Source organism: Coptis chinensis, chromosome 9 (assembly GCF_015680905.1).
Source record: "Coptis chinensis isolate HL-2020 chromosome 9, ASM1568090v1, whole genome shotgun sequence".
In the NCBI taxonomy this organism is placed as follows: Eukaryota; Viridiplantae; Streptophyta; class Magnoliopsida; order Ranunculales; family Ranunculaceae; genus Coptis; species Coptis chinensis.
In genome coordinates this window covers 78,369,464-78,381,013 of record NC_141464.1, presented here as the reverse complement: position 1 = coordinate 78,381,013, position 11,550 = coordinate 78,369,464, and the positions used below count along the sequence as shown (strand labels likewise).

At 35.0% G+C, this 11,550-nt stretch overlaps 2 protein-coding genes across 2 annotated transcripts; both read right to left on the bottom strand.

Moving 5' to 3' along the window:
• Window positions 1-114: 114 nt before the first annotated feature.
• Window positions 115-6,578, bottom strand: LOC147478334 (actin-related protein 2/3 complex subunit 1A-like). The gene is given in 16 exon segments (XM_086584305.1): window positions 115-441; window positions 544-557; window positions 559-597; window positions 686-792; window positions 2,065-2,128; window positions 2,474-2,559; window positions 2,683-2,771; window positions 3,040-3,121; window positions 3,285-3,327; window positions 3,410-3,483; window positions 4,274-4,343; window positions 5,741-5,810; window positions 5,908-6,002; window positions 6,089-6,165; window positions 6,242-6,330; window positions 6,411-6,578. Coding segments are annotated over 16 exon segments (1,128 nt in total). The 5' UTR covers window positions 6,481-6,578; the 3' UTR covers window positions 115-382.
• Window positions 6,579-7,064: 486 nt separating this feature from the next.
• LOC147478333 (protein trichome birefringence-like 37) lies at window positions 7,065-8,767 on the bottom strand. Its single transcript, XM_086586220.1, has 5 exons — window positions 8,487-8,767; window positions 7,970-8,147; window positions 7,690-7,865; window positions 7,447-7,605; window positions 7,065-7,359 (listed from the first exon to the last, which is right to left on the bottom strand). Exons 1-5 carry the CDS (start codon window positions 8,765-8,767, stop codon window positions 7,065-7,067), a joined length of 1,089 nt encoding a protein of 362 aa, XP_086442346.1.
• Between the last annotated feature and the right edge of the window lie 2,783 nt (window positions 8,768-11,550).

The following is an 11,550-nucleotide window of genomic DNA, read 5'->3' as shown; positions in this document are numbered from 1 at the left end:
CAAATGCACCAAATTAAACAAAATTTGAAATCTTCAACAGAAATGAACGGAAAGAAAATGATCTCAATTCCTTTTGCACAAGAAGGGAGATAAAGACAATAAAGAAATATAACATAGACCCAAGGACGCCAATGCAATTTATTGTCCCAAATACCGTTTACTAAATACAAAATCAATAATTCTTTACAACAGAATACCGTGGATACAAAGTGAGAAAGAATCTTAGGTAACGACCATCCACAATTTAAAGGAAAATTTTGAAGCTACAACTTTAAGAATATACTGGTGTAAATGACCTGAGGGACATGACTAAATACACCCCTTCTGTATATAAGCTGGTGTTAATGGAGATCTGGAACAATCTTGCCTACACATCCTAAGATCATAAAGAAAATTCTGGTTGGTTTTCCAAATCCCAAACTACCACTTTTCCACAAAGTCCTGTGCCAAATAACAGGGCAGAGGATGAACAGAAATGAGATCATGATTGAGCAAACTATTTATAACTCATGGAGGTCTGAATCAATTGAAGTTTTAACCAACCTGAAGAGCTGAAGCTTCACACCACCATCTACTATCTTTAGAGGCACGATAGAACTAGAAATTCAAGTGAAAACAAATTAAGGAAATTGCCACAAAAGAAGAATCGGGTTAGGTAGAGCAAAAATCAGTTTCAATTACATACTTTATACAATTTTCGTGGACGCCACCATGAGATCTTGAAGGCTCAACTGCGTCGTTGCTAACTGTACTTTTTGATTGACCATAGAATTTTCCAAATGCTTCAGAAATCTAAAAGAGGAGAACAGTCAACTTTATGCTCGTATAGAAGAGCCTAGAAAGAACTAAAAATAAAACATCAGAGGAACAAACATGACATAAGTTTTTTACTACAGTTTGCGCTTGCAAATACCAATTGATTGTTGATTGTGTCCCTATTGATGTCTACACCTTCCTCTGTAATGAACTAATGTGGTTCTATGACCTATGAGGACGAGCTATGTACTGGAAGAGACGGCGCATATGCACAACTGACTAAAGTGATTTTCCCCAGTGGCCTCATTCTGTTTAAAGCAATAACAATCAAGTATATTTCAAGTGTTCTACAAGCTGACTAAAAGGTTTTCAAAAGGTCCCATCCAAATAAGTTCCAGTATTTGAAGCAAACCTTAGTGTAGATACTAAGCTAATTCTGGATTAAGATAAACCAATAAACAGAAATGGCCACAGCCATTCTGGAAAAGCATGATTCTGACTACATAATAGGGATAATACGAGATTATGGAAGGCATGAACATACTACCATCATAATATGATAAGTATAACAAAGCCACGGCCAATATTTTACACATGACGCACCTAATGACATGGTTAGTAACAATTACACAACGATCTTACAGAAGTTCATCCTTCAAAAAGATATCACCATGGAGACTAATCAGACTACCACATTATACATGAAGTTTTACTTTTCCATAAAATGGACGCGCTGAGCATGCGACTCTTCTCACAAATTTACACAGATGATCTTCCTGTTAAGATTATTTTTTGCCTAACGTTAGACCTTTAAACAATTCCTTGTGATCCATGAGCATGTGCCATTTTCCATCAACTCTTGAATCCAAATATATTTTTGTTAAAAAACAAGTTGAGGAAAGAGAAAAATCTGTACAACATTGCTAAAGGACTATGGACCCCTCTCAGAAGAAAATTCATTTGATTGTTCATGTAGACCACTTTATGCATCCCAAGACTCCTACGAATATGTTCAACTACCATAAGAGACACCAATAGAATCTTAAAAGAGAATACGTAAGAGCAAGGGAATAGTTCAGGAACTGGGAGAATACAAACCACTTAAAACTGAGATGCACCTCACAATTCTGTAGAAGCAAACATGACAATGAATATGCATGAAAAAAAACTGCATATGACAACTATGCTCTTACCGACTATCTAAGAGCAAACACTAATTTCAAATGCTGAAAACTCTTCGTTACACAGGAATAACAAGCATTAACCAAATAAACGTTTCATGTAAAGAATACTTAAATTTGGGGTTACCTGTGAACCATATTTTGTGCCTGAAGGCGCTAGTTTCCTCTGATCAAGGAGTCGGACAAAGTTCCTATGGTACAGGACATCAAAACCAAATGTCACTTATTAAGAATTTTTCTTTGCTAGGTTAAAGTCTTTTGTAACTGCCAATACCAAAATGGGACAATCCATTTCTAAGACAGCTATGATAATTGAAGTCTATGTTACCCTAGTAAATAACTAATTAAACTGCTAAGAACTTTTACTGAAATATTTAATGACAACTAGCTTGTAACTTGGGTGGTGAACAACGGAAACATATAGACCAGAATCAATTACCTAAGGGATTGACAAAAAATAACTACGAGAAACTTTTTTCTATATAAATAACACAGTTCACTTGAGAAAGCTTATCAATCCAAGGGAAAACACATACCATATGCCTCTTTCATCTGCAGCAAAAACCATTGGTTTGCAATCAAATCCCACTCCTACAAGCATTCTTTCAGAAACAAATAATACCTGGAAGAAGATCATCCAATTCTTAAGCAATCATCATCATTCGACTTTTAAAAGATACATAACTAAAAAAGAATGAATGCAAAGTCAGATATGTAAAGAAAACAAGAGAGGATGCTGACCCACATCACGGAGAGGCAAACCATTAAAAGCTACACTTTGGGCAGAAGGGGAAGGCCCGACGTCATCAACAAAGTATATCATGGAATTATGACCTGAAAATCAATGGTAGTTCTTTATTGATATATGATTTCACACAATTTTCCAAACATTTTGCATATGAGAGTAACATAATGATAAAAAAAAAAATTATAACATATTTTACTGTAAAGATATTTCACTTCTAACCGCAGGTAAAGCATAACAACCACATTCATGTACACCAATTATTTTCAATGTTACAGTTCAGTTTCTTGCATTTCCAAGTTCAGCACTAGTGGGCAAAATAAAACTACAGCAAGTCTGCAATGAGAAATATCTGACCTACATAGGCTAAGGTATTGCCACTTGGGGACCACTTTACACCAAATGCCCAGCTAAAGGAGAGATCAAGTTGCACAATTTGCTGTTTCAAAAAAAAACAAAACCCCATTTTAATAAGCCCCAAACTGAAAGTATATGCAAACAAAGACCTAAAAGGGAAGTAAGAGAAAGGCGCGCACACACAGAGGCAGAACATTGATCTCAAAAATAAGGGAAGTAGGAGAAAGGCGCACACACATATTTACCTCTCCAAATTTCATATCCAAAGAAGAGCTTGATAGAGATTCCCTATCAAGAACCAAATAGATGACTTAAGGATATTCAAAGAGGTGATAGAAAATTTTCAAACCTCTAATCTATTTAAATGTACCTAGAGTCGACACCTTTGATAAAAGTAGAGAAGATTCTGCATTTCCCATCAGTAGATGTTGTTGCAAGAAGTATCTGAAATATAATGCACACATTTGAACATCATAAAGAAATTGTTAATTCTCACGCACTTAGCTGAAATAGTTGCAAAGTAAGCTGCTCCACCACTCAAAAAAAAAAGAAAAAAAGAAAAAAACATTGGGATGCAAATGCAATGGACACTGACTACTCAACGTCTTGACAAAATAATTCAATTTGTAACCAGGCCAAAAATTAAATAGAAACGTGAAGCAAACATCAAGGCTTACTTATCAAAAGGGTTGAAGCAACAGTTTGAGGAGGTGAGAACCATAATTAACCAAAAACTACCTAAACATTGTAGAATTGAATTAAAAAGACATGACTAAGAACTTCATATCATTCTCTCGTTTGTCTTTTAATCCAATAAGCATTACAACATATGTAATCGAAAACCCCTTGCTCAAAAAAACCATGTATAGAAACATGTGATTTAGATCACAAATCGCTAGGAAGGAGTGATTTCTGGTAACAGTGCCCTTGCTCGGACACCTTGATACCAACTATCTGGTTCCAGTAATCCAATTATAATATCTTATGGGCCAAAATTGCACAACCATGTCCATCAAGAGCTTTTAGGACATCAGATTATTTATAGGATAGTACTATCACTAATTTTTGTGTTCACGACCAAAATGGTTAGGTCTTAATATCCCTTTGCTACATGTCCCTTCAGTTGTGTTAAATAATCATCCATATGATGCAAACACTGATACATCGTTAATGCTTACATGTTAATAACAAAAGGAGTGTAATAAGGTGAACACTGATACATGTTAATGCTTACATTGTTAGGATGCCATGCAACACTTGTCACAGAAGAACTATGCTTTTTCCTGATAAGCTTGCTGACCCACCTGGAGAAGTTTACAAGAGAGATCATAAAAATCATTAACCATCTAGAGTTCATATCAAATATTAAACCAAAATAGAAGAACTACTGAATTGGAGAAAGAACCTAGAAAACCTTATGTGCACGCAACATACATAGAACAATACACCATGATAAGTATTTTTGCAGCTTGCCTTTCAAATGAGAATTATGCATTGCTAAAAGTCACTTCTTAAAGATTATTAGTTGCATGGCTATAACAAAGATCCTTATACTAGGTTTGAGACATCAGCTGATTAAAGGATCTTAGCAATCCTAATGCAATGTTTCGGAGAGTGGTACTGGTCATCATACTGAACCAGACAAATACTAAAGTCCGGTTAGAACAGTTATTTAATCACTCCCATCAACATCCTACATAACTTTGGTGTTTATTCAAGTTATAAAAAGTTACTATGTACCATATAATCATGTAGGACCTCAAGCACCTTATAGTGGCTAAGTTGAGATATTCGTAATTAAATTGATGAATTGAGGACCAATTGCTTTGGATTCCCCACCGTAAATTTGTTATCGCAAATGACCAAGTGGCATACTATATTTCCAGTAACCTGGTTTTTCATGAGCGGAGTAATCATCTTAAACATTGACTGTCGGCTCATTTCAGAGAAACTTCTAGATAAAGGAACTTGCCTGTCACTATGTTTTACTTGAAAGCATCCAGGCGGAAATACCAAGGACTTCTTTCAAACATATTTGTGTCGGGCTGGGAGTCAATGACATCTGCTCCTAAGCTCAGGGAGGCATAGATATATAAAGATTTTAATTAATAGTTATTTTTTCCTTATTATGTTTTTTGAATCTGTTCACTGTGGAAGCCAAATGTAATTTTACCTTTCTATTAATGAGAAAAGCCATAATCATCTTATATTTAGTTGTCCTTTTTTTTTTCTCGGTAAAGGTGTATATATTAAAAAAAAAAAATGATGAGATATCCTTATGCATACAAACAAGAACGGTGAAAAGAACCAAAGGGGAAAGAAACCAGAGAAAAAGAAACAAAACGAAAAACCTCTATGGGAGTCCTCATAGCATAATGGACTCCCATCTACAGACATAACTCTCAAAAGGTATCGTCCGGACTCCCATCTACAGACATAACTCTCAAAAGGTATCGTCCGGAAATCATCATATTTAGTTATCCTTTCCTTTCTTATGAAAAGAAAGATAAGTGTTATAGGAGAGTTTGTCAGACCATGTAAAAACTTTAAATTTAATTTGTAAGGGTATTTAGGAAAATGCTCAGATATTAGATGCTGAACCTTGAAACTAAGTACTAACATATCTAGTAAAATTTAAGGATGTGATTCACGAGACGCACAAGTATAAGCAGTAACTATTGCAACTTGAAAAGGTCATTACCAGTTATTATCTTGCTCATAGTAGCATATACACACAGTTTTAGCTCCACTTCCAACGGCAAACTTGTTTTCTGAAAAATTAAAAAACATCCCAATAATATATACACCACTAACACCAGTTACAAGACTAGAAAACCAAAGTCTTATGTATTAAAATTGCATGTTTACCTTTTGGACTCCATTTAACACAAAGAGCGGCACGGTTAAGTCTAAGAATGACAAGTGTAGGTACCCATTCAGACGCTTCTTGATTCCAAACATACCTTAAAATAAAAACAATTAACCACCCCTAGTCAAATAACTTAATCAAATAACTAAATGACCAAGTATTAAAAAAAAAAAATCTTACGAGTTACGATCATGTGAAACAGTAACAATTTTATTCGACCTTGCACTCCAATCTATCCCAGAAACAATCTGATCATGCTGTAATAAAACAACATAATATTAATAATATATATAAATGACGTCAGATACATAATTATTAAAGTTATATATATACCTTTTGTAAAATATGTACCCGCTCCCATTTTCCTTGTGAGGATTTGTTATAAATATGTACTTCAGTATTGTTCGGACAAAATGCAACCACTGGAAAATTATAATAAGATATATATATTAAATAAAAAAAAAATGTACGTGTTGTTTAAAAAATAAAGTTCCGGGTTTACTTGTTTGATCTGGACTCCAAGCGTGGCATGTGATGCATTGAGCAAATTGATGAACTTCGATTGCTGACATTTTTTTTGTTTTTCTAGATCTCAAAATAGTGTGTCAACAATGAAATGTGTTCTCACTTTTGTTGTCTTGAGTAATTTATGACTCATCTGGCCGATGGGCTTTTCTCAGTTGTTACAACACTGCTAGTTAACTGGCACGTGTCTACGCCACGTTGCGGTCAGTTTATTTGGTTCGGGCAGCACAAAAATCTAACTTTCGGTCAGTGACAATCTCGTAATTGTTTGTAAAATTGAGGGTTATATCATAAATTAAGACAGACGTGTCTGAATTTCACTGTACAAATGGACGGTTTTACCCTCTCTTACGTATATTACTAGTATAGTGCATAGTAGTAGGGGCATGAGCCGAGAATCAGAGAACTGGAGTCAAAGAGTTGGAGATGGAGAATTAGAGAGAGAGTGAGAGTGGAGAGAGAGAGAGAAGAAGGAGAAATAAGAGAACTGGAGACAAAGAATTGGAAATAATAGAGAATTGGAGAGGGAGAGAGAGGAGGGTGTGGAGAGTGAACTGTTCACAAAACCATTCTCTTTAAAGTAATTAGATATTGCAAATCACAGACTAATTTAACATTTTATTACAACAATTTATAAGGTTGCATAAAGGAGTTGATTCCAAGTATCAGGAACACCAGCGAGACACCAATGGCTGCAGTCAATTCCCTTCTTTCGATAGGAACCATAAGTAGATGGATGGCCATCTATTCTTTGTTGTGAGAGTCTAGTTATATCTAGCAGAGTTACTGGCGTTGACATTTTCTGTAACACTGTTTTCACTATAATTTCTGTTGGGTCTGGACCTCCAGGATATGTTGTTGGTGACCCTTTCAGTGGCTCTTTTTGGTGATAGCAGGTTTCATTTGGCTTATTCCAAGCAGCTCCACTGATTTCACAAGAATAATTAACAATACAGAAAAGTTAATGAGTCAACAAATTTTTATTGATTATTAGCAAACAATTATAAACTTACTTGCTATGTTCTGGAGAAGTGCTTGTATAATATATTTTGGTTTTGTTTGGATCAACTTTTGAATCCACCCATTTGCCCCATGTAGTTAATCCTTTCTGAAAAGCAACCAAACGATTCTTATCTTTATATAATTTGCCTCCTTCTTCGATGAAATCCCATCTGCAATCAACATGAGTACTACTGATGAACACATATTAAAAACCCATTGATTAAGGAGAAAAATGAGATACTAAGAATTCCTACGATTGGGCGTCGCCTGTATGATGCCACCAATGCCATGTGTTGACGACCAACATGTCCATTCCTTCCCATAATTTGCCACCCTTGATCGAGTCAAGTTTTAGGATGGTGCCAATATTTTCACTTACTATATCCACTAAAAATGTATTGCGGTTGAACATTAGTGAAACATTGTACTCCTGCACAAAACATCAACAGCGAATAGCCTCCTATATGAGCACGAAAATAAGGTGATCGACCATTGTTCTTTGCGTGAAATCATTTTCTAGGTAATTTGACAAACCTGGAATATAAATGAGGAGACCCGGCCATCGTTTACTTTTACTATGTTATATTCGGCTTGTGGTACTGCAGCGTGAAGCATGCATGTGATGGACTGCCATTGATCGAAAGTTAAAGAGTCTCCTACAAACATGATGCGTTTGCCTTTGAATTTCTTGAGGAAACTCAAGCCGTCGAACCTAACATTGCCCATGATCCAAAAAAGGAAATATATATTAAAAATCAGGAACCACCACGGTTATATGGACTATAGGCAAAACGTTTTCAACAAATTTTTGCTCATGAAGTGTATAGAAATTCAAATTATGTGTTAAGTTCCATATTTTCAAATCCACAATCACATAATTTTCAACATAATGATAAATTTTCAATGTCTTTATGTTATGGTATCAGAATTCAAAATCACAATTGGCCTGGGGCCTGGCCCTGGCCTAACAACAAAAACCCAAGTAAGACAGTAAGTACATGCTTATCACTTTATCAGGGAAAAAAACGAAAAAAATAAAACGAGCAAACACCTTGGTATTTCACAGCCGCTGGGATTCCACCTGTATTTGAGATATTTTTTGTCAGACCTACCATTCTTAAGACAATCAAATTGTTGACTGATAAATGGACATGCAGCAGAATCATATAGCGGATACGAGTGATCATAGACCCAGCTCCCACTGAATAAATCACAGTCATTGACTTCCATTCTGCCTATGCTATTAAAATATTCTCCATTCACTGGACGTACAATACTAGTTAGAGAAAGAAGAGCAACAAGAGCATAATAGCAATGGACCCAAAGACCCATTTCTACAGAGAAGAGATTGAGAGTACATCCAAAAAAATAGTTCATAATAGATTGGCATTTTAGTGGTGCATAATATATAGTTACGTTGTATACCTTCCCTGAAGGAATATCACGGAAAAGAAATAGTTAGTGACTATTTAATGTAATCTTTGCCAAGGTCATCACACCATTACCTTTTTTTTTCCTCTTTATTTCTTCTTCTTTAGTAAATTTTACCTTACATTGAAGATGTTGCAGGATACCTGAGATGCATTCTACTTTTAAATGTTTGATAGAACCTAATGAGACCATACATCGGTTGTAGCCATTTGGTTTCTGTTCCTAAGATAGAAAAATGTGTTTTCTGGAATCTTTTTTATTGGATATTTGGATTCCTATTAAGCTAGGTCGATATACTGTCATATTAAGCTCCGTTGTCATAAGCTAGTAATGTCATTATTTTTGGACCATTATCCAGGTTGCTCAATCAGTCAATCGTTTGCCAATAATGAGAAGCTTGCCACACTTTTAGAAGGTTGTCCAAATCTTAAGCGTTTGGAACACTGTAAAACGAAACCTATCTAATGCAATTATTCCTAACATATGAATTGAGTGTTTTTTTAAGGATTAACTAGTATTATTCTTCATTAGATGAGCTAATTAGGATTTTTTCTCACTAGATAGGGAAATTAGGATTTCCCTTCTAAGTACAAAAACAAAAATCAATTTGAATTGACCATATTACCCCCACTAGACCGAGCTGAGTCAAAGGTGTGCGGTGTGCCTATGCTAATATGCATAATTATATTCAAGCGGGAGGCCAATGCACACACTAGTAGTACTAGCAAAAGGTTATAAATGACTGAATTTTAGAGAATGGGGCAAATTCGTAAATACAAAAAACAAACAAGGGCTAAACAATCAATAGAAAAAGTGACCAAAAGGCCAGAGCCAAGTGCCCAAGAGCGAGAGATACATAAAAATATTTATTAATCTACTATTGCAGAACTATAAATGAGCTCGCAATTTTGTAAAGTAGTAAAGATATGTAAGTACAAAAGAATCTAATCTAAAGAGTTAAGGCTCCGTGATCCCATTCTCTTTCACATTTGAGATCGACATTTTACTTTCGGTAATTGCTTGATTCGGCCATGATAAAAGTACATTGTGCTCCAACCGGCTATGTTTTTTAATTTTGACCTTTTCAACAGGTTTTTGACTCTTTTGCCCTTTCTTACAACACTCTTTTTTCTCCTGCCACACTCTTTCTCCTATGCAACACACACTCTCTCTCCTTTTGTACTTCTGATGTGAGATGCACAATAATGTTTATCTGTTAGATTCTCTTAGTGATACGTACTAACGATTAATGACCGATAGATTTCAACCGAGCAAAAATAAAAATGGACTTTAGCTATTGTGGGAATTAGGAAGCAGCAATTTATAGATCTACTATCAGCAACTTTTTTGTTGTTTTTGTAATTCAAAGACGAGACAATATTTACCTCATTTTTTGTGCCAACTTCAAATGTTTTTTACAAAGCTCCAAAGCTACACTTTTTTCTCTGGGTTCTTCTTTTTTGTTCCTCTATTTTGTTTTCTCCTTTTAGATTTTTCTAAAGATTTTGATGGATGAAAACAACACAAACCTCGATAATGGTCAGTTTTGATATTTGTTTTGTTGTCTTTAGTGTTGGTTTGTTTCTACGTAGGTTTATATTTCAGTTTGCTTCTTTGTGGTTTTACGTAGAAGTGTAAGTGTTTTTTTTATAAGGTTTCTATGGTTGTTTACTATTTTCATGTTGATTTTATTGTCATAGTTATGGTATTTATACAATGTCATAAATGTAGAACAATAAATAAAAGAACTTTATAGTTGTTTCATTAAAAACGCCTACTTTTTATTGTGCTAACTTTGTATTTTGGTATTTTTGCAAGTTCATTCAATATGCTTATTTATTATGATGGTGAGATGAAATCTGACAAGCATGGTGTGATGAAGTATCTAGGGGGTGAGGTGGAATTGAGAGTGTTTGATGTGGATACTCCATTTGAAGGATTCATGCATGTGTCTTGTTGAAGCTATGTCATCACGCATGAGATTGGATTTTTCTGTTAGGTATTTGATGAACAAGTCCCTTGTAGGATGAAGAAACCGATTACTTGAACATAATTAAAAAGCAGAAGAAAACTCCAACGAAAGCAATGAAAGTTTGGGTTATCAATGAAGCAATCGTCATTACACCATATGGTATGGGAGCAGGACAAGTTAGAAGATCAAGTCCTAGACAACCTAGTGTGAAGAACAAAAAAGTTCGCACTGAGCTGTTTAAAGAAGATAGTGTTACTCCTGGAAAAGGTGGTAGACAACCTAATGTGAAGAATAAACCAGTTGGTAGTGAGCTATTTAAACAAGAAATAGTTAGAAGTGCAAGTCCTGGATCAAGTTATGGAGTTCCTAGTATGAAGAAGAAACAAGTTTGTAGTGAGCTGTTTAAACCTTTTCTGCCAAAGAGTGCATGTCCTGGATCAACTGGTGGAGAACATTGTATGAAGAAGAAACTCAATGAAGAAATTTTAATAATTGATTCTCCTAGGAAACAATTTTTTTTAAAAAGAAAAAGTGCTAGCTCGACAGAAATATTCTTTCAATCAAGGGTCCTTCAATCAATTTAAACTTGTGGACGAACCATAAGGTAAATGACTAATTTTATTTTAGTTATGCTTAGTTTTAGTACATGGTTTGGTTGCTGATGGTTATAAACGTTGTGTTCTCTAGGCAGTCCGCTAGAACAACCTTCAAC